Source organism: Typopeltis vanoorti, chromosome 8 (assembly GCF_054136105.1).
Source record: "Typopeltis vanoorti isolate ZY-2024b chromosome 8, IOZ_Tvanoo_1.0, whole genome shotgun sequence".
NCBI classification, from domain to species: domain Eukaryota; kingdom Metazoa; phylum Arthropoda; class Arachnida; order Uropygi; family Thelyphonidae; genus Typopeltis; species Typopeltis vanoorti.
This window is the reverse complement of record NC_143556.1, coordinates 65,427,685-65,452,756: the sequence shown is the minus strand read 5'-3', so window position 1 is coordinate 65,452,756 and position 25,072 is coordinate 65,427,685. Positions and strand designations below refer to the sequence as shown.

Here is a 25,072-nt window from a genome sequence, read left to right as displayed (position 1 = left end):
ATTTAGCTTTGCCAAAATATAGGAAGTGATAATTTAAAATTTTTAGTTATTATTTAGTCTAAGTCTTCAATTTCCTCAAACCACACAATGCAATGTTTGTGATTTTATGCTTTTGAAAGGGTTGGAAATTGTACTTTGAAAAGTAGAAAAGCTCAAAGTAGAAACCTGACATATAACTGATTTTTGCACTTATATTCTTTGTTTTGTTTTTTATATATTTTATATATAAATTAGTTATATATAAAAATATATAATTCATGAAATTATGTTGGGCATGAAATTAATGAAATTGTGTAAAAAATATGTGCCTAGCATAACAATTGAACTAAATTTTGCTTGCATATACAGCATGCTCCAATATCCAGCTGAGCTCTTCAATCAAAATCTCTGAAGTTCTACAACTATGGGTAACCCTCGTATAACGCGGATGTTAGGTTCCGCAGAAATGCCGCATTATATAAATCGGGTTATGCGAGTCTCAGATCACATAGAAAAAGTAGGATTATGTTCCGAAATCGTTTTTTTTTTTTTTAATTATATAAACAACAATGACATCCAACAAAAATATCTATTTTTATTTAATTCAGGTAATTCACGTATGTTAAGAAAACATATAAACTATGAAACAAATACATAGTATAAAAATTACAAATTGTACTTAAAGTTCTATCTATTAATATTAATTAAGTTTTTAAATTTAAATTAATTAAATTAATTAAATTAAAAAAATTAATTTAATTAAACTTTAAAAAATTAATTACGATTAATTAATTATATTAAACTATCTAAATTCATCACCATTCCCTATATCCGAGACACCTCGATAAAAATTACAAAAATCCTAAAAAAACATGACTTAACTTCTTGTTACAGACCTTATAAAAAATTGGCATCCTTTATCCGCTCTACTAAAGACCTACCTGGTATATACCAAGTCCCTTGCAGCTGTAAGCTGTCCTACTTTGGCCAAACAGGCAGGACAGCTAATATCAGAATTTCAGAGCACAAGCACTACATCCGGTTTCACCAATACGGCCACTCTGGTCTTGCAGACCATGCACCGGATTCCTGCCATAGAATTCGGTGGAAGAAAGCCACGATAATACACCATAGTAAATTCAAATACGAAAGGCTATTCATGGAATCAGCCTCAGTCCTAAGAAACAATCCAAACCTAAACAAATTCGGTTGCATGAGACTGCCCCAAATTTGGGAAACCTACATCTGAAGACCTTCAGCCCAATTGGCCAAGAATTGCAACATTGCCTGCTAGGGGGTGCCATCAGGACATTTAGGAGAAAGAATAGCTTCCTGCTTCTTTGGCCAAACAGGCAGGATAGCTAATATCAGAATTTCAGAACACAAGGACTACATCCGGTTTCACCAATACGGCCACTCTGGTCTTGCAGACCATGCACCGGATTCCTGCCATAGAATTCGGTGGAAGAAAGCCACGATAATACACCATAGTAAATTCAAATACGAAAGGCTATTCATGGAATCAGCCTCAGTCCTAAGAAACAATCCAAACCTAAACAAATTCGGTTGCATGAGACTGCCCCAAATTTGGGAAACCTACATCTGAAGACCTGTATTTAACAAAGATCTGTATTTAAGTTTTGTCGATTTGGAAAAGGCATATGACAAGGTGCCAAGAGAGAAGCTATTCAATACGCTGCAGTTGTATGGTGTCAATGGGGCATTATATCAAGCAATACTTAGTCTTTATTTGAGTTGTGAATCAGCAGTTAGAATTGAAGGAAGTACAGGAAGATGGTTTAATGTTAAATCTGGTGTGAGACAAGGATGTACATTATCCCCTCTGTTATTCATTATCTATATGGATCACATTATGAAGGAATGTGGTATTAAACCTGATATCAAAATTGGAGATGTTAATGTCAGCTCTTTGCTTTATGCGGATGATGTTATACTTCTAAATAAATCCGCTACAAGTCTGCAAGATTCTCTGACTAAATTGAATAGCTGTTGTAATAGATATGGTATGAAGGTCAGCAATAAAAAGACAAAGACAATGAAAATAGGCAGAATCATTGAAAATGTCAACTGTGTTGTGAATGGAGAACCTGTGGAACAAGTAAAACATTTCAGCTACTTAGGCACAATTTTTACTGAAGATGGTAAACTAAATATAGAAATAGACAACAGAATCAGCAAAGCTGGTATGGTGGGAAGTCAACTGAATAAATTCATATGGAATAAGAAAGAAATTAGTCGGAACACTAAATTAGCTGTATACAAGACTGTGTTCAAACCAATTTTAACTTATGGATCTGAGAGCTGGGTCAGAAGTAAAACACTTGACCAAAGACTAGAGACCGCAGATATGAGAGTCCTGAGAAAGATTAGAGCTTTGAACAGATGGCATCAATGGCAATATCATATTAAAAATGAGGATATTAGGAAAGAACTTGACATTGTCAGCATCCAGGAATGCGTTAGCAGAGCTAATCTCAGATGGTATGGTCACTTAAATAGAATGGGAGAGGAAAGATTAGCAAAACAAGTGTTCTCTGCCAGGTTGGCAGGAAAACGACCCAGAGGAAGACCAAGATATAGGTGGATTGATACGGTACAAAGTGCCTTAGACGATAGAAATATAAGATCTGATGATGTTGGAGTCTTGACAAGTAACAGACTGATTTGGAGGAAAATTGTAGATGGGAAGTTAGTAATGATGTAATTTTTTCATGTAGTACTGTCATATCCTGTACACCCCTTGAGGGTACATGGCAGGAATTTGATGATGATGATGATGATGACATCTGAAGACCTTCAGCCCAATTGGCCAAGAATAGCAACATTGCCTGCTAGGGGGTACCATCAGGACATTTAGGAGAAAGAATAGCTTCCTGCTTCGTTCCTCATTTACTGTGTGTTGTGCTTGTGTGCACGTCTTGTATTTAAGTTCCTGTGATAATGGCAACGTGATGTTGCCGAAATATTGGAAGTGTATTAAATTTTATTTTAATGTATATTCTATTGTATGTTGTAATTTCCTTAAGCTATTTAGTAAGAAAGCACTTAAACTTCATTGCACATAATGCATAAATGTTTTAGGCAAAATAAAATAGTGCATATTTTAATCTTTCATAGCACGAGGATTTGAGGAGTGGTTAATAAACACTGGTTTTGTCATGTAATCACCTGATGCATTACTACAAAACAATAGAGTAATTCTATCTTTGGAAAATTTGAATCCAGGAGCCGATCTTTCATTTTTCGAAATATAGGTGCGTTTTTGCACTTTTTTCCAATATAACCCGGATTCACCCGCATTGAACACCTGGTCTGCCCAATAAATGTTTATAAACTTTGAGAGGTTTTTGTTTAATAAGATTTCCATCTATAGGAATTAGAATATCGCATACACGAGCAACGCGCTTTGCACTTATCGTTGACCCAACAATAAACACTTTCTCTTATTTTATGTTCATTTTGTTTGATTGTTCGAATTGTTGATTCATTTAAATTCAAAGTCCCTGTAAAAACTCCTGGTTTTCCTCCATTTTTCAACCGATCCAAGATTTTGAATGTTTTTGTTTGAGAGAAATTAATTTTGTTTTCAATGTTGGTTTTTCCCTTTCGTTGTAGTTTGTGGCCATTACTATAAAAATAATTTTTTACACAAAAAAGCAAGCATTACATATTGTATGTAACTCACCAGAAAATAAAGTGCTCAGCTTGAGATGAACACACTTATGATTTTTAATGCACTTTCCTGGCAGAAACGAGGACAATTTTCAACAATAAACGTTTTATACGGTAAACAATTGAGGTGTGCATGTGTGTGCTATGATCCGTCGAGTCGTTCCGACTCCTGGTGACTCCACGAACGTACACTCTCTATTCCGATCTGTCCCTGACCATGTCAGAACCCTCAAGCGCACTCCATTTGCTTCTTTAACTCCATCCACCCATCTAATTCTTGGTCTTCCTCTTCTCCTGCTTCCATCAACTTTAGCAAGCATCATCTTCTCCAGACTGTCATTTGCTCGCATAATATGTCCAAAGTATGACAATTTTTGCTCGATGATCATTGCTTCAAGGGAGCAATCTGGCTTTATTCTGTCTATCACTGATTTATTGGTTTGCTTTGCAGTCCATGGTATTCTTAGTAAGCATCTCCAAATCCATAATTCAAATACATCTATCTTCCTTCTTACACTCTTTCTCAGGGTCCAACTTTCACATCCATACAACACCACAGGGAATACCATTACTTTCACGATTCTGATTTTTGTTGTGAGGCTAATATCTTTATCTTTAAAGATCTTGCTTAAATTTGTCATTGCTTTTTTTTCCGAGTAATAATCTTCTAACTTCTTCGGTACAATAGCCATCTTTATCAATTCGGGATCCTAGGAACACAAGATTGTTAACTGCTTCCATTTTCTCCTCATCTACTTCAAAACAATTGAGGTACATGCGTGCTAAAGGGTATTTCCCCCTAATATAAATTCGCTACTTATAAGTACATGCGGGATACAGGCAGCCACAAATTTAACAAAGATAAAATTTGATTTTTAAGTCACTCGATGAAAAACATATGAAAAGATAAAGGATTACTACAATTTGTTGACAGTGTTTTTATCGGAACCGTGTTGTATAAGTACCGCGTTCAACAAGGGTTATTACTACTATTTTAGACCGTGTTATATCGAAACCGCGTTGTATAAGCACCATGTTATACGAGGGTTACTTGTATAAGGAACTAGCCTGTTTAAAACAATATTTTATTGGCTGGTTGCATCTTTTTAGAGTGAAGAATATGCCCATCTGAACATAATGAAATATTAAATTCATATAGTGTAACCTTATAATCTCTGAACTTTAGGTTGGTGTGTTTTGAATTGGGCCAAAGCAGCTAAAGCTATGAGATAATGTATTATGTCTTTTAATTGCATGTGTCCTTCTGTGATTGGTTTGCCAGATGAAAAACCAATTTTTGGAAGGGGGGGAAAAAAAACGATCATCATATGAGGCTAATAAACTCATCCTGAATTTAAAAAAATGCTTAATTTTGCTTAGGATGCAAAGGTTCTTTGCATCCTAAACAAGTTTCAAACCCAGATCTTTACAACAAAAGTCATTGATGACAAGCAACAGAGTGGCTCTGTGTTAACTAAGTAGGCAATGTTAGTTGGTAACTTCTCTGAATTAGGAGATGGTGTTAGTTTCTGTGATTATACACGTGTAGGAACTTTTTTTTAAAGAAAAATATGTTATTTTCTTCTCACTCTTGTGGAAAGGTGAAAATAACATTTTTTATTCTGTTCCTATCTATGAAAGGTTATCTCCAAACCTATAGTACATTTTTTTACTGTAGGTGGGGGTAAGGATTTTTTTTTTTTTTTTATCAATTTATATATATATTTTTTTTTTGTATTTTAAAAATTTGTTTACATAGTCTAGAAACCCTGCTGTATAAACGAAAGATGAAACTTTTTCAAGTCACTTCAGGTCTCCAATAAGCAAGGCACTGGTTTCACACCAGCCAATGAAATTCATTTTCCACCTAACACAATCACAAACATCCATGCCCATGGTAGATTAAAATCTGCAACTTGTTGGATGAAGAGCTGGTATACTAATTGCATACCTATTCAGCCAACCGGGCTGGCTGGGTGTGTTCCTTTGATGTGCCCACTTGAGGATAGTGTAACCACTGCTTTGTACCTACCCTGTAATCTGTGTCCGAAGAAAATGATACTTAAGTCACCATATTCTTGTTATCCCTAAATGACTGTAAACATATCAAGGATTGGTGCAATGTTATTGAAATTGTATAGTATGCAAAAATAAAATTAATTAATTCCACAGACACAAATAAACAAGTGTTTCTGTGTTTGACAAAATATAATGAAATAAATTTTATATTGCACATATCCTAGTTACATCTGCAGCCCATCATCAGCCATTTGTTTTTTTACAAAGTACAGAATAAATATGCAAAAAAAATTGGATATCGCTTGTTTCACTGTATTTTACCATAATAATACTTGCATTCTAATTCCGACTTACAGAAAAGTTCACTCCTGTTTCTTTGTGCTATATGTACTGGGTGGCCATACAATAACTTTTCCTCTTTGGAGGCATCTGTAGTTAAAACCAATAAATGGAATGAGATCAAATTTTATATTGAGACTTTTGAAGGCATGGGGAGATGATTTCTGGAAAAAAAAAAAAAAAAAAATTAGTACCAAAAGTCGAAAACAGGGGAAATTTTGCTGCTGGTGGAGCTGAAAGCAGACAAATATTTGCCGTAAACACAGGTAATAAGGATTATGCAAATTTTACTGTGCATACGTGACAGCAGTGCCACCAATTCCACCTAAAAAGGAATTGGGAACATTCAGGCAGTTATTCGAATGACACGAATTGTGCTCGATATGCGTCCTACCTTACCTCAGCGTACTTTACTTGTTAAGTTGTTTTACCTTAAACAGTGCAATACCGTAACGGCCCTTCAGGAATTTAGAAAGCTTCATAACCTGCGTACAGATCCAATGTCAGCTGTAGCACTGAGAGCTATGATTAAGAAGTTTGAAGAAACTGAATCACTAGGAGTTAGACCTGGCAGAGGACAGAAAGCAGTGCAAAAGGAGACAATAATTCTGATGAATAAAACATTATTTCCTGTAAGTTCAATCATTACATTAATTTCTGTGTCTCTCGCAAGTTGTTGTTTTAGTTTAATTATTATTCTTATTATCATCGTAACACACCACATATTCAGCTGGAATGAGTGACTCGGCTCTCGCTTACACCGTCGAAATGTTATTATTCCATTTTATCTGCCTTTAATGTAATTATCTGCTTGTTTTTGGCCCCGCCAGCGCCAAAATTTTCCCTATCGACGACTTTTGGTACTAAATCTTTTTTTCGCAGAAATCATCTCCCCATGCCAAAAGTCTCATTCCATTTATTGGTTTTAGCTACAGATGCCTCCAAAGAGGAAAAGTTATTTTATGGCCACCTGGTATTATCATTTAGTATAACTTACAGTATTATAATATAAGATTTTTTATTATTATTATTTGACACCTCCAGGGAGTCCAAAGACTCATCGAGGAGAGTGTGTCAACAGCATCGAACGATGGACCCCTTCCGACTACTAACCGTGTTCAAACTTGCTTAACTTTTTGCATGAGCCATTAGTAGCAGAGACTCTACCAATCAACCAACCTTTGCTGACACACACACATATATCAAGTGCGAATATTCAGGGTGTATAGTGCATATCCACTGAATAGCAATATCACGAATATTATATTTTTGCATTTATTCCCATTAAAGACTCCCCTAATTGTTTCCTGAATTCGCATGATTCCTAAAATTAAACACAATATAGTAATGCTTTATGATACTTTTCGACGCATAAGCATTGCATCACATTCATGTTAATCGTGGGTGTGCAGTCACAAATACGTACACCTTTAAGCCCTTTGAAAAGACGTATAGATGGTGCAGCGGGTCATTTTCTTAAGTGTTCCAGTGATTTCCAATGGAAATCAATGGCTGTGATTGGTTGTTGTGTTACCCAATCCAATTGAGCATTATCATTTTTCATGAGTTGCTGTTTTTGTTTTCTGAGTTTCATCTGTTTTGCATATGTGCAGTGCTGGATTAAGGGGCAGGCTGACTGGGCACCTGCCTAGGGCACCAAATGTAGAGGGGAGGAGTGCTGGGTGTCAAAACTTGCTGACAATTCCTATAATGGTAGTAACAGCTGAAAGAAGTTTTAGCAAATTAAAACTTATCAAAACAATTGCGATCAACAATGGGGAGTGAGAGATTAAATTCTTTAGCCTTGTTATCTATTGAAAATGCTGTTGCTCAGAAAATAGACATTAGTGAAAGAATAAAAGCTTTCACAGATTTAAAATCAAGAAAAAAAATATCTAAATTATAATTGATTAAATTAAAATTACAGTGTAAAATCGATAATTTTTGTTTGTAATCATTTTTATTTGTTTCTTTTTTATGTAGTATATCTGAGTGAATAAAAATGATAAGTAGAAATAATGAAGTTATGAAATGATTTACAATTTGAAAAAAATACTTATACTTACAATTAGAAAGTACTTAAGTATTAAAAAAACAAAAAAACTTAGGGGCATCACAGATGGAGTCTGCCCGGGGTGCAAAATTATCTTGGTCTACCACTGTGCATGTGAAATGTGAATTGGTGAGTTTAGGATACTGATATAATTTTCTAAAAATAATCTAACTTTTTTGCCCATATTTATAATGGGAAATGGTGTTGATAATTTGCTGAATCTCCCATTTTCTGCCAGAGCTTTCATGGATTGTATGACTATGATTATAGTTGAAGAAGGTTGGAACTTGTGCATAAATAAGTAAGCAAAACATTATTTCAACCTTTGTTTGGTTCAATCCGGAAAAGTAATAATTTCCCAAGTGATTACTTTTCCAATTTCTGTGCATATTATATGGTTGTATTTTAAAATTGTATCAAAATTCAAATTATCCATGTCTCACTCTAGTTTTTGCTGATGATAATCTAATCTCACCATGAAGCGTAAACCCTCTGTGCTTCTCACATAAACAGTGCACGTGAAGCATGCTATTGTTCAATTGACCTTTATGCTTTCTATATATTTAAAATTATATTAATTGATAAAGTATTCAATATTATTCTACAGTTAATTGCATTGGGCCAATTAACACGAGCGCGTATGCACTATGCATGCTTAAAACTTTTCTACATCGATAAAAATGCAATCATACCATCAAATTGTTGTGAATTTTGTAGTAAGGGTTGCATAATCCATACAACAGCACACCCAACCTAAATGGGCATGTAATATCACTGATATATATATATATATATATATATATATATACATATATATATATATACAGGTATCCCTCGATTAACGCGGTTAATTAATCCCTCGATGTTACCACGTATATCAAAATCGCATTAATCAAATCTAATAATCAGTGGTAAAAATTACAATTCATCCATGATCGATTACTGTATTAATAATTAGTTTTATATGGTACTCTTTTAGGAAAGATAAAAAATGAATGCAAAGTAAATGTTTAATAAATACTTGTACCTACATTATTTACTGCAATTTTTTTATCAAACAAAGTTATCAAGAGTCGTTTGAACAGTTTTAGTTTTTTTCTTATCAGCATAAATTCTACGATAACAAGCAAAATGACTCTCCAGACCTCGGCAAACAAGCAATAAAACATAAAGAAAAAACACTGCAAATATAATACATGATGGTACAAATTAAGTGGATATTGAATCCACTTAATTTCATAATTTCGTTATTTCATAGATGAATATAGAAACTACAAGAATTTTGTGCCGAATATATAGAAACTAAAAGTTTCGGCACATGCAAACATAAGTATCCTTATGGGCAACTCATAGTAAAGGTGGAGTAAGCTCCAGATCACTTTCCTTAATATTTTCCATAATGTAAAGCACATCTCCTAGAGGACATGTATGATAAATAAGCCTTTGGCTCTCTATTTCAGTAATACGTGATAGTTTATTTATTTTCAGTTACAATCTAAAAATTATTGAACAAAGAATAAAAAACAACAACTAAACCATACTCTACTGATATCGGAGGCCACAGTATCTTTCAGGTACAATGTAGTGTCAAATATCATAAACCTTTACATAATACATGATAAACAAAACAGTGCGGAATATCACTAGTAGCATATGAATCCACAGCTACTCATGACCTCCAAGCTATACACTGAATTGTTTAAGAATATTTATATTAAACATTTTGCGTGTACCTATCAGATCAACTGCGAGATCCCCGCAGGGTTAAAGGCATGTTAATCAAAACTCTTCCCATATATATCAAGGGATTGCCGCAATTAATTTCGCTGCGTTAATCAAATCCAGCATTAAGCAAAACCTTGTTAAGTAAAGGGATACCTGTATATATATATTCTGAACATTCATTTTTACTTGGTAGAAATATTGTAAATTATTTTAAATGACTGATACCTAGAGATAAAGAGATGACATGATTTATTTAAAACGATACTATTAGTTTACTAGTTTTGTTGAATGGATCAACTTCTTCAGGTATCAAAATCAAAGAAATATACAAAATATAACAGAGACTGAAAAATTACATTAACAATACTAGTCCACAAAAAACAGTAGTACATTTTGAAAACAGTAATGCGAGCTTGAATTCCAAATAAAAGTTGACTACGTGCTGTTACGAGTGCGCCAGTATTAAACAGAAGCAATGTGTGCGTCAAAAAGATTGAAATTTAGGGAGTTATTAATATGGGAAGAATCTAAGGCAATTTCACTGGCCTTGACAATCTTTCTTTCAAGTTCATCATAGCATACATGGATATTAGAAGTTTGTGTCCAGTCCACAATGTGTTGGCAGCCTTCATCTGAGTTAACAGAGAAAAGAATGTGGCTAGAGAGAGTGCTGGCTATAGTCCTGTTGTAGGAAATATCTCTATGATGTTCTTCCAGATGAAGAAGGATGGATTCAGCAGTTTGGCTGTAGTACGGCTTTCCGAAATCACATAAGATCTTGTAGACGCCTGGAAACTGAGTTAGATGTTTCTCTTTAAGTTTACTAAGTATGGATTGAAGTTTTGGAAACGTACTGAAGCAAGTTCTGAAGTTAAATTTCTTTAGAATTTTAGCTAGTTTTGGTGAAAGAGAGCTCATGTAAGGCAAAGAAATGAAGGCTCTGGGGGAAGAGGGATCTTCAGAAGCAGTGACGGAGAGAAAGAAATTTTTCAATATTATTAGGAGAGAAACCATTATTGATAAAAATCTTTTTAAGAAAAAGGAGTTCATTTTCGATTTCTGTTAGTAAAGATTAGGCCCAGTGAGCTAAGGTAGAAATAATACCAAATTTTTGCAGAGGGTAGTGATGGGAAGAAGCATGAGGGTATCTGTCAGTATGAGTAGGTTTTCTAAAAATTGAGATTTTAATACTTTCAGAACATCTGGTAAGCTTCAGATATAGAAAGGGGAGGCAGTCATCGGATTCTAGTTCGAAGGTAAAAGAAATTTTTTCACGAAACTTGTTTAGGTGGTCCAAAAATAAATTGAGGTTGTTGACACCGTCTTCCCAGATGAGGAATATATCGTCTATATATAAATATAACAAAATTTTGGTTTAAGGGGGAAAGAGTTAACCTCCCTACCAGCCAATGTGGATGAAATAGTGACACCAAATTGCACTTCTTATCCATGTTATTCAATGGGTTTTAGAGCTTCGTATCCAGATTTATCTCGACGTCTATAGACATCGTGGCCAGTTGGGGGGTTAATAGCTTTTTCTTCAAAATCGTTAAGAAATATATCTGCGAGAATCGGAGAGAGAGTGGGCTGCCCACGGCTTGACCTGAGTTTTGTAAGTAGAGCGTGTTGTCATATTTGAAGTATCTTGACTTTATGCAATGGGAGAGTAAAGCAAAGAGTTTTTTGGATAATTTGTTCTTAAGAAGATTGAGGACTTCTTGAGCAGGAACATTTGTGAAGAGAGAGACAATATCGAAACTAGCCATCGAAATCATGCTAGACTACCTCCAGACAACATCTCTTACTCTGAAAGAGCAACTATTTAGTCTTTAAAAAATAATAATGACATCGTGATTCTACCTGCTAACAAAGGGAATGCGACTGTCATCTTAGACAAGTCTGATTACCATAATAAAATTTTGGAACTTTTAAATAGTGATGCTTACTCTGAACTTAACAGTGATCCTACAATTGAATTACACAATAGGACTATTTATTAAAAACCACCTTGGACTTACCAAGAAACATCTGTCTTTCACTTAGATCACTTCATCCTTTAATCCATCTATATATGGTCTCCCCCAATACACACAAGGCAAACGTCCCACTCAGACTAATAGTTGAAGGGATACACTCACCTACATACACCTTTGTAAGTACCTCGCAAGTTTTTTAAGAAATCTTTCTGGAATTTCCTCTTCTCATATTAAAATCTTTGCTGACTTTTGTATCAAAAATAAAGGACATCAAACTTAAAAAAAAAAAAACAGATTTAATGTCTACTTTCGATATTCTCTCTCTCTTCACAAATGTTCCTGCTCAAGAAGTCCTCAGTCTTCTTAAGAACAAATTATCCAAAAAACTCTTTGCTTTACTCTCCCATTGCATAAAGTCAGGATACTTCAAATATGACAACATGATCTACTTACAAAAATCAGGTCTTGCCATGGGCAGCCCACTCTCTCCGAGTCTCACAGATATATTTCTTAACGATTTTGAAGAAAAAGCTATTATCTCCTTCTCCCTTAAACCAAAATTTTGGTATCTTATATAGACGATATATATTCATCTGGGAAGACGGTGTCAACAACCTCAATTTATTTTTGGACCACCTAAACAAGTTTCATGAAAAAAATCTCTTTTACCTTCGAACTAGAATCAGATGACTGCCTCCCCTTTCTAGATCTGAAGCTTACCAGATGTTCTGAAAGTATTAAAATCTCAATTTTTAGAAAACCTACTCATACTGACAGATACCTTCATGCTTCTTCCCATCACTACTGTCTGCAAAAATTTGGTATTATTTCTACCTTAGCACACCGGGCCAAATCTTTACTAACAGAAGAAACAGAAATTGAAAATGAACTCCTTTTTCTTAAAAAGTCTTTTATCAATAATGGTTTCTCTCCTAATAAGATTGAAACATTTCTTTCTCTCCGTCACTCAACTGCTTCTGAAGATCCCTCCCCCCCCAGTGCCTTTATTTCTTTGCTTTACTTCAGCTCTCTTTCATCAAAACTAGCTAAAATTCTAAAGAAATTTAACTTCAGAACTTGCTTCACTACGCTCCTAAAACTTTGATCCATACTTAGTAAACTTAAAGAGAAACATCTTCCAACTCAGTTTCCAGTAGTCTACAAGATGTTATGTGATTGTGGAAAGCCATACTATGGCAAACTGCTAAATCCATCCTCCTTCATCTGGAAGAACATCATAGAGATATTTCCTACAACAGGACTAGAGCCAGCTCTCTCTCTCGCTAGCCACATTGTTTTCTAAGGTAAACTCAGATGAAGGCCGCCAACACATTGTGGACTGGACACAAACTTCTAATATTCATGTGTGCTATGATGAACTTGAAAGAAAGATTGTCGAGTCCAGAGAAATTGCCTTAGATTCTTCCCATATCAATGACACCCTAAGTTTCAATCTTTCTGATGCACGCATTGCCTCTGTTCAATACTGGTGCACTAGTGATAGCACGTATTTAATTTTTATTTGGAACTCAAGCTCACATTACTGTTTTCAAAATGTACTACTATTTTTTTTTTGGATTAGTACTGTTAATGCAATTTTTCAGTCTGTTATTTTTTGTATATTTCTTTGATTTTGATACCTGAAGAAGTTGATCCATTCAACGAGACTAGTAAACTAGTAGTATCTTTTTAAATACAAACTTATTTATTAATTACTGACCATTTACGAAAAACAAAGCTACATTAGAACTTACCAGTTTTGCCAGCAAACTCTCTGGCTTTTTCAAGGCGTTTACGGAGACATAAAAACTAGTAAATGCAAATTGAAAGAAACATAAAAAAATGTTGTAAACCAACTAGTAGCTAAGGTTACACGTTCGTGTGACAGAGATGACTTATTGTTCTTATTCATTATCACGCATGTATGTTTGTTGTAAACGTGTAATGTGATTACTGGCTAGCTGTAGTTCAGATTGAATTAGAGAGAGGATCAAGTTTTTCTGATTTCTGTTGAGGTTTCCACCGGTTATTAACCCTATTGTGGCTTCCTTGAATAAACGATGTCTGTAGTCGTCATCCAGATATGGCATGGAGCTGTTTTGCTACTTTACCGTGTGGTTATATGTACAGAAATGATGTGCTAAGCCGGAAGAGATACTTCTGTTGTGATTTACATCACCAACATGTTCTTTTTGTCTGATTTCTAAATTCCGTGAAGTTTGTCCGATGTAGACAGGACCACAGGAGAAAGGAATGTAATATACTCCTACATATTTGTAGAAAGGCACCTTCTCTTTTGGGAATCCTAAAACTTGTCTGATGCTGGTGGTTGGTTTGAAGACCAATCTGATGTAGGCTCTTAGTATTCTGGCTATTTGATAAGAAATTGACTCGATGAAAGGGATTACTACAGTGGAAATGTGCTGGGAGCGTGATTCTTCTTGTCTGGGGTTGTCACCGTATAGATATTTTTTGATGATGTTTTCACGCTCCCAGCACATTTCTACTGTAGTGATCCCTTTCGTTGAGTCAATGTCTTATCAAATAGCCAGAATACTAAGAGCCTACAACATCAGAGTGGTCTTCAAACTAACCACTTTAGGATCCCCAAAAGATAAGGTGCCTTTCTACAAATATGTAGGAGTATATTACATTCCTTTTTCCTGTGGTCTTGTCTACATCGGACAAACTTCACGGAGTTTAGAAATCAGACAAAAAGAACATGTTGGTGATGTAAACCACAACAGAAGTATCTTTTCTGGCTTAGCACATCATTTCTGTACATCTAACCACACAATAAAGTGGCAAAACAGCTCCATGCCATATCTGAATGACGACTACAGACATCATTTATTCAAGGAAGCCACAATAGTGTTAATAACCAGTGGAAACCTCAACAGAAATCAGGGTGCGATCCTAAACAGTTAGTGGAAAAACTTGATCCTCTCTCTAAATCAGTCTGAACTACAGATAACCAGTAATCACATTACAGTTTACAACAAACATGCATGCGTGATAATGAATAAGAACAATGTCCTCTCTGTCACGCGAACATGTAACTTTAGCTACTAGTTGGTTTACAACATGTTTACAACTCCATAAACGCCTTGAAAAAGCCAGACAGTTTGCTGGCGAAACTCGTAGGCTCTAATGTAGTTTTGTTTTTCGTAAATGGTCAGTAATAAATAAGTTTGTATTTGAATTATATAAACGACCAAATATGTTTAGTTTAAACCAAGGGTCGCCAAACTTCTTTGACCGTCGACCCTTTCAAGAGTTTCTTGGTGTTTTATTGACCCCCTCTATTTTACTATTACGTAATTATAATAGGACAAGCGAAAAAGACGCTTATGTGAGTTTTTGATTGTTTATTTTATAGTTACAGTGTTTATTGTATGTATAATATAGTATATATATTATTATATTACTATTACTAGTAATATTAATATATTGGTATTAATATCACTGGTATTACTACCAGCCCTTCTCAATTCTTCAACATAGAGAAGTTTAGTTCGTGAATGAATAACGATTGAATTGTAATATGTATGTTGATGAATTTTAGAACATTAACGCTCACTTGTATGTCGATGGCAAAAATGAGACTGGGATCGAATATGTGTAAGTATAAGTAAATAAGCAACCGCGCACGTGTTGCCATCTCGCTCCCGCTGCGCCGGCCGGGCAGGAACCACGGACATCCGTTCATTGGTAAATACATCATTTTGGCCTCTGTAACTATTTTCGTGACCTTGGTCCCATTCTTACAGGTCCTATTCATGTCACTGTTCCCACGATTCATTCTTAATTGCATTGTCATTCAGGATGGAGGTAATCCAAGTTAACCAAATTAAATATTACACGTACAATGATGTCTTATATTTTTCTATTGAACCTAGCCAGAATCGACCCTCTAACAATGTTATATCGACCCCTGATATAACATTGTTAGAGCTTTCGATCCCTGATATAACATGGTCGCCAAAGTGGCCGATGGCGACCACTGGTTTAAACAGTATCTTTTTAAATAAATCATGTCCTCTCTTTATCTCTCGGTACCAGTCATTTAAAATAATATATATATATATATATATATTGCACACTTTCCCTCGATGAGTCTTTGGACTCTCTGGGGGTGTCGCATAATAATAATAAAAATTATTTTTTTCTTCTTCTTTTTTAACACAAAGAAACATAATTATGAAGTTATGCTTATTTGTAAATTTGTATAATAATATAGCTATTTTAGAAGTGCTTTTAAAAACTTCTACAGAACTTTTAAAATAATTTGAGGCCATAATGCAATGTTTTTATTCTTATATCTGAATATAAATATATTCAGATAGTACTATAAGCAGTAGTAAAATTTATTTACATGTCATTGTTTTAAATTGATTTGATATATTTATAGTATTGATTAATTTAGTTATTTTTTACTGTAAGCTTCTCTTTCTTGGTTGTTTTATAAATTTCAGTTTTAAATTGACTTAACAGATGGTAATATTTAAATTCACTAGAATAAGAAGACTGAAGAGGCAAGGCCGCTATACGAGAAACTAGTCACCCAGTTTCCTAATGCAGGACGTTACTGGAAGCTGTACATAGAACACGAGGTTTAATATTGTTACTTACTTACTGATATATATTTTGCCATTTGTATTTTTTAATTACCGCAGTAAATTTCATCACATGTATACTTTAAAAGACTTGATACAGAATTGGAAAGTTCATTTGCGATTTATTCATGCATTTCATTTAGAATATAATGATGATCATTGCAGAAGTGTAATTGGGGTTATGTAAGTAGAGTAGTATAGTACACAGAAGGCTTGAATATTCTTCTTATATCTATCTAATGTAATTAGGTGGTAGATAGTTTGTCAAAAGTGCAGTGAAACTATAATTATCAGATGGAAACGGCAGTCACTTTCAAAGGTTATCTGCATATTAAATATTTTCTCCTTTCTGATTTATGAGCACATATTGCTAAAGAACTCGTTCAGTTGCACCATGTGCAATTATACAAAAACTAAGTAATGCATACATTAATTTCATGAATTCATGGTTTATCCTGAGAATCACAAAACTTCAAAAAATTAGTTATTTGGATATACTACCATTTTCAAGATCTTATTGAAGTCCTGCTTTGAAATTGCTAAGACTTCTCCATCTGCTAGATGAAATATTTAAGCAAACGTGTATGAAAGTGTGTGCACTTTCATACATGCTCCAAACAAAAGTAAAGTTTGAAAGAATATTTTAAAATGTTCATATTATAAGAGTTGGAACTGGATGTTATTTCTTTTAGATTTTACATTAACAAATCTAGAGATAAAATTAAGGTCTCAAGTTAGAAATTAGCAAAGGAAATAGAAATCTCATTTAATCCAAAATATCTTTCACTTACAAAATTTTGTTTTGCATGCTTATTTTGAAAGTACTTAAATTTTTGATTTAAGTACTAAGTTGCATCTCTATAGACCATTTAGTTTTAATTATTCAAAATATACAATATTATATCTACCTAAAAACACTTTCTATTGTGTATTTCACTTTTTTTTTCTCTCCTAAAAACAATTCAGACGAAGGTTGAATTTAAACTGATAATTTTTAACATACCAGCATGAAATGGGATCATATGGGTTCACTGACTTTTTGACTGAATATGATACCATCACTCCTAAGTGATCAGCTTTATATTCAATTATTATGCTGATTTAACTGAATAAATAAATCCAGTCTATCCAAAAGATACTCCCTTTCCTGGATTTCACTTTTTTTTTTTTTCCTAAAACAATTCAGACATTTCGAAGGTTGAATTTAAACTGATAATTTTTAACATACCAGTATGAAATGGGATGTTCATTGGCTGAATATGATATCATTGCTCCTAAGCAAACAGCTTTATATTAAACCATTATACTGATTTAACTGAATAAATAAATCCACTAAGTTGAAATAAGTTGCATTTAACCACAGTAAGACTAGCAAATAGTTTAAATTTCTCTTAATGTATGAATATTTTTCTGTATTTCATATAGTATTGTTGAAAAGGAATAAGATAAATATTCAAAAAGTAACTTGACATAACTATATGAAAATAGTGGCCATCATCTAAATACTCTCATAATATCATTAATATCATCAGTGAAAAGGAACAGGACTAAAACAATTTGAACCTTGTTCCTTTTCACTGATATATGTGGTGTATAGTGAGATATGTTAAATTAGCATAATTTAATGATTAATTTCTATTCTCTCTGCATTTGAGAGTGTCATTCTATACAGACTGCCACAAGTACTGTTATTACTTGTTCATATTTACTGAAGCCTTTATGACTGTCTGTCTCTTTTTGTTGATTGGTTTCATTTCTTTCTTTCTTTCACATAAGAATGAAAACTTCATCACATCGTTTGGTAAATAATAAAAGTTGGTCATCTGACTAATTTGCTTCAATACCTGATATTCAAGCTTTCAAATCGAAAGCTGAATAAGATAAGCCTTTCAGCTATAACAAATAACTGGATCCACATGTTTGATATTGCTTTACAGAGATATTGTACTATGCACAAAGCATGGCAATTCAGTGGAAATTGAAATTGGCACAACAGCTCAAAGGCCGTACTTTCTTATCAAAGGCTATGCATTCTTCCGAAACAATAATACCATCCCTGACTGTCGAATTTAAACAAAGGTTTCATTCAATCCAGTTCATTGCTGCATTTTCAGATGGGCCAATCTTGCACTAATAATGCTCAAACAAATTAGCTTGAGCAAATTTTTATATTCTTTGCCTTTGCTCAGAGCTTATCAGTGATATATAGGAAGACTGTTTGAAATTTTTAATCCCGAACTGTGGGCAGTCTTAATATCCTTGATGCACCACCTAAAGAATTCAAAACTAAAACCTATCACCAGAAAAAAAAAAATAAACTCTTTCAACAATGTGTCGTGCTTAGCTGTACAACATTAGCTATCCCTCATAGCTAACATTATACAGTCCTTATATCATTTTTGTTATGTGCTTCTGTACTCCTTCCAAGTTTAATATATCCCCTTCAAATCCCGGGGACCAGCCTTAGCAGAGCAGTCTGCTATGGTCTGACCAGGTCTTTATACAGTTGAATAACAACTTTTATCTCTGCTGATCAGTGTTCTCATTATTGCAGTAATCTCTGTGTTACCTTCACCACCTTTGCAATATGTGCTAGATGAACTGGAGGTGTATAGGATATTACAGAACCTTGATGTGGATACAGCTATGGAGTTAGATGGTATATTAGCTTGAGTGTTATGCGAAGGTGCTAGGGAATTGGCAGTGTCTTTGACCACATTGTTTAAGCCTTAGTTCTGGGTTAGTCCCATGGAAGGGGGGGGATAGAATAGTTCTATTGCATGAAGGAGGCCGACTACTAAGGTAGGAAATTCCTGACTGATCAGCACACACCTTAGGAGTGGTGGTCAAGATATTGGAGAAGGTAAGGGAAAAAAAATTCAGAAATGAGATGCTGAATGAATGGCAATATGGTTTTGTGAAGGGTAGGTCATTCCTCAGAAATTCACTCAACACAGGTGAGTTATCAGAGACAAGTGGTGAGTGAATTTTCAGTCTTGTTCTAAATGCATTCAAATTATTTTCTTCATATAATTTACAATTTTTTTAATATATTTTTTATTTTAAAATATTGTCTCATTCACTGTCAAGTTATTTGATTATGAGTGACTGCCAATAAATTTATTACAGAATTTTTTTTTCCCACAGAGTTCAAAATAAAACTTCTGGATCTGAACTTCTTAATCAAAATAAAATTTCTGGATTTGAAATCCTTAATTTGAACACTATAACTTTCTCTTTTATAGAATCGCAAAAACATTGAAATTTTAGTTGCTGATTATCTCTAAAAAATCATAACGTAAACCAGTCATTTTCACTTTCTTCCATCTCTTTATCTCTAAGGTTCAGAACATCATCAAATTCCTGACATGTACCCTCAAGGGGTGTACGGGATATGATAGTATTACATGAAAAATTTACATCATTACTAACTTCCTATCTACAATTTTCCTCCAAATCAGTCTGTTACTTGTCAAGACTCCAACATTATCAGATCTTATATTTCTATCGTCTAAGGCACTTTGTACCGTATCAATCCACCTATATCTTGGTCTTCCTCTGGGTCATTTTCCTGCCAGCCTGGCAGAGAACACTTGTTTTGCTAATCTTTCCTCGCCCATTCTGTTTAAGTGACCATACCACCTGAGATTAGCTCTACTAACGCATTCCATTCCTGGATGCTGACAATGTCAAGTTCTTTCCTAATATCCTCATTTTTAATATGATATTGCCATTGATGCCATCTGTTCACGCATCTAGTCTTTCTAAGGACTCTCATATCTGGGGTTTCTAGTCTTTGGTGAAGTGTTTTACTTCTGACCCAGCTCTCAGATCCATAAGTTAAAAATGGTTTGAACACTGCCTTGAATACAGCTAATTTAGTGTTCTGACTAATTTCTCTCTTATTCTATATGAATTTAAACAATTGACTGCCTGCCATACCAGCTTTGTTGATTCTGCTGTCTATTTCGATATTTCATTTACCAACTTCAGTAACAATTGTGCTTAAGTAGCTGAAATGTTTTACTTGTTCCACAGGTTCCCCGTTCACAACACAGTTGACATTTTCAACAATTCTACCTATTTTTGTCTTTGTCTTTTTAATGCTGACCTTCATACCATATCTATTACAACAGTTATTCAATTTAGCAGGGAATCTTGCAACCTTGTAGCGGATTTATTTAGAAGTATAACATCGTCTGCATGAAGCAAAGAGGTGACATTAACATCTCCAATTCTGATATCATTTAATACCACTTTCCTTCATAATGTGATCCATATAGATAATTAATAACAGAGAGGATAAGGTACATCCTTGTCTCACACCAGATTTAATATTAAACCATGTTCCTGTGCTTCCTTCAATTCTAACTGCTGACTTACAGCTCAAATAAAGACTAAGTATTGCTTGATATAATTCCCCATTGACACCATATAATTGTAGCATATTGAATAGCTTATCTCTTGGCACCTTGTCATATGCCTTTACCAGATCGACAAAACTTAAATACAGATCTTTGTTATATTCCCATGCTTTCTCAACTGTTTGTTGTAAAGTAAAGATCTGATCCTGACAGCCTCTATTTGGCCTGAATCCAGCTTGTTCTTATACAAGCTTTTCTTCCACAATTCTTCTCAACCATTTCTCAAGTATACTTGCATAGATTTTGCCAGGAACATTCAGTAGGGAAATACCTCTGTAATTCCCACATTCAGTTTTATTTCCCTTTTTATATATGGGTACTATGAGAGCTCTACTGCAATCATCAGGAATTCGTCCCTCTATCCAGGCTTTCTAAACTATGCAGTGCAGCCACTGTAAGACTTTTATACCACCATGCTTCAGCATTTCTGGTGGAATATCATCTACTCCTGCTGCCTTTCCACATTTCAAGCCTTTGATGGCTTTTTCTACTTCAAGTATGGATATATATCTCTGAATGTATTCCTGTTGAGTGTTTTTTACCACTGTGCTTTCACTGCTAGTTTCATTTAGCAAATTTTCAAAGTAATTACTCCATACTTCAAGGATATCTTTTTCTCCCATTTTCATATCACCTTTATCATCTCTAACTCCTTTTACAGCACTCTTTCCTCCATTTCTAAGCTTCTTCAACACAGAATATCTTACCACCTTCTTGATATTTATTTTCTATGTTCTTGCCAAAACCCTCCCATGAATTTTGTTTAGCTAGTTTTACACACTGTTTCCCCTTCTTACATTTGTCTCTGTATTCTCTAAGAGCACAAGCCGACTTATTTGCCAGGAACTTTTGATATGCTTTCTTCTTTTCCTTCACTGCCTCTTTAACTTACTGTGTCCACCATGGAGTTCTGATTTTTCTATCCTTGCAGACAACCTCACCACATTCCTCTCTGGCTGAATCAATCAGGGTTTTCTTCAAGGTTTGGATCCTGTTCTCAAACTCTTTCATTTTTTCTTCAATAATCTTTGTGTATGTTAGTCTACAGTTCACATCTGAGAGCTGCTCAACTTTTATTCGCTTTAAAACTTTCTTACATGTTACTCTTTTCAATATGAAATTCAGTATTATCCTGCTCAAGACTAAATAGTGATCACTTCCAATTTCAAATCCTCTGTACACTCTGGTGTCCTGCACCAGGGAGAAAACATCACTATCAACAATAACATAATCAATGAGAAATTTCTTATTCCTTGCCTCTTCTCTCCATGTGAATTTGTGCACATTTTTATGTTGGAACATGGTGTTAATAATAACCAGTCCTTGTTCTGGGCAGAAATCCAACAAGTATTTGCCATTATTATTAGCTTTGCTCTTTTCTCCAAATTTTCCCAAAATATTTTTGTATGTATGACAATCATTTACTACTTTGCTATTTAGATCACCAACAAGGACCAACTTTTCCCTTTTCATTGTGTCAGTTGCTTTTTCTAAAGCATCAAAAAATTCCTCCATTTCTACATTAGTAGAACCTTCTGTGGGACCATAGGCACAAATAAGTCTCGTTGTCCAATTCCCCATTCTGATATTTGCCCACATCACTCTACTTGAGACTGCCTGCCATTCAAGAAGATTAGCCTCATATTTTGTGTTGAATAGTATGGCTACTCCTTATTTTTCTTTATTGTCATTTCCTGAATATAACATTTTGTATGTATTGCACAGAAAGATCTCACCAGTTTTTGTCTTTTTTGTTTCTGTCACCCCTATTATGTCGATCTGGTACTTATCTAATTCTTCTGCTAGCTCCATTTCTTTGCCATTTTGACTTCTTATGTTGATAGTACCGATCTTTAATTCTGGTGATGTTGAGTTGGGGGTGTGCTTTCTGATTTGTTTCAGTAGCTGACTTTTCGACGTTCGCCCTGGTTCCCTGGCGAAAACAATGGGGGCCTTGTTTAACCGGACGACGCCCCAGCCGGCATGAAATTTTGTCATGCTGTACTATCATTTTCTATATTGGTTTAAGCCAATAATAATACAATTTGGTCAGCTAAATCCCAAATTGCCAGCCCATCTTCGTTCGTTCAGTATCCAGATATCACCTTCCCCTGTTTGATGCATCACGAGAAGGTGAGGATTGGACATTAGGTCAGCAGACCTGGTCGGTTCTCTGCATTCCTTTAAAGGCTGTGTGGAGGTCTCCTCTCAGTTATACAGCTTTGACCCTTAAGCACCCCATGTTCAGAACTTTATTATTTTTTTTTTCTATATTAAAGATAGAAAAAATGAACAGGCATTAAAAACTCAACTGAACTAAAATACAAAAATCTATATTCTTCCCACAACAGTCATCCTGTTGTCAGCAGTAACATAACAATTGATAATTTATAAACGTTTTTCTGTCTATATGAAAGGTTTTGTAGATATCCTCTATTGAGTTCCTCCTCCCTTTTTTTTTTTTTCCTCTGTCAGCGGTATTATAGCATTATTTTCATTTCACACATGCTCCATTATGCATCATGCTTTCAGTTTATGTTTCAGTCATGAAGTGAGAAAAATGATCCTTTACGTTATAGTTATGGCTCTACTTGAAAAAAAGTAAATCTCACACATTTGAAGAATGCAAGAAAAGTGTTTTATTGTAAAACAAGTAACTTTTTCATATGAATACAAATTAAATTAGTAATCATTTCCAGTAAATAAATTTTGCAGTTAAATTAGTACATTTAGTTAGTTCAATCTTACACATATATATAGCAAGCATGGCTGGCATGCTGTATGTAAAATGAGTTGTAATGAGGCTGTGTTGTGTACATTTTAAACCTACATTAAAAGAAAGCATATTTCTGTATAATTACAGAAATATGCTTTCTTTTAATATAGGTTAGTGAGAATTTAAGAATGCATTACTTAGTTTTATCATCATAACATTTAGTGTTAAAATCATCACCTTAAACAATATTTATGTAAGTTGACTGACAAATTGAGTGGGTAAAATATTTGTATGGCTAACTAATAGATATAAGTTGTATTTCTGGAATCCCGGTGACAGCTGAATTGGATAAAAGTAATGGGTATATGGTGATATTACTGAACTTTGCAAAAACTTTTCACAATATTTAGTGGATGCTGTCACCACAAGACTATTTTCAGTTATTAAGAAACTGACCCCATCATATATTTTTTGATATGTACCTTCAAGGGGATTCAGACTACTATAATAGCACTACATGACTAAGTTTACACTATTCATCTTCTATCAACAATTTTCTTCTAAATTAGTCTATTACCTGTCAGTACTCCAATATTGTCTTATCTAACATTTTGTTCTTCTATGGCACTTCTGACTGAATCATTCTACTTAGACCTCGGTCTTCATTTGTGTCTCTTTCGTGCCATCTTGGCATCAAACACATGTTTTGCTTTTTCTTCTGTTTAAGTGACCATGTCACCTTAAATTAGTCTTGCTCACACATTCTTGAATACTAGCAATGTCAAGTTTCTTCTTAATGTCTTCATTTTTAATATGATTCTACTATTGATGACATCTGTTCAGGCCAGCTCTCACATCTGTGGTGTCTAATCTTTGATCAAGTGCTTTATTTCTAACCCAGCATACTGCTAGTTTCATGTTTTGACTAATTTCTCTCTTATTCCATATAAATTTATTCAACTTGCCCTCCTGTCATGCCAGCTTTCATGTTTGTTTCCAAATTTAATTTTCCATCTTCACTAAAAACTGTGAAGTTTTTTATAGTTTTGGTCTTTTTATTGCTGATTTTCATGCCAAATTTGTTACAGCTGTTATTTAGTTTAATTACAAAATCCTGGAGGTTTGCACTGAACGTGTTTAGGAGTACATCATCTGCATAAAGCAAAGAACTAAGTTTGATCTCTCCAATTCTAATATCAGGTTTAATGCCCACATTCTTTCACAGTCAATTCATATAGATGAATAAGAGGGAAGATAATTTGCATCTAATCTGCTTATTTGCATAATAAGCAGATTATCCTTACTGATAATCTGCTTTCTGTAAAATCACGTCTTACATGTGATTTTACAGAAAGCCATCTTCTTTCAATTCTAACTGCTGACTTGCAACTTAAATATAGACTATTTATTGCTCTGTATAATGTTCCATTTACCCCTTATAATTGTAGTTTTGAAAAGCTTTTGTCATGTTTCCATGATTTCTCAACTATTTGTCGTGAAGTGAAAATCTGATCTCAACAACCGGTATCTGT

At 34.3% G+C, this 25,072-nt stretch overlaps 1 protein-coding gene across 2 annotated transcripts in view; it reads left to right on the top strand.

Moving 5' to 3' along the window:
• su(f) (cleavage stimulation factor subunit su(f)) overlaps nt 1-25,072 on the top strand; it is a 377,057-nt gene that overhangs the window by 17,468 nt on the left and 334,517 nt on the right. For both annotated transcript variants that reach the window (XM_090396725.1, XM_090396726.1), the window contains exon 3: nt 16,302-16,397. In XM_090396725.1, coding sequence (XP_090252851.1) covers nt 16,302-16,397 — 96 coding nt within the window. The remainder of the gene's footprint in view (nt 1-16,301; nt 16,398-25,072) is intronic.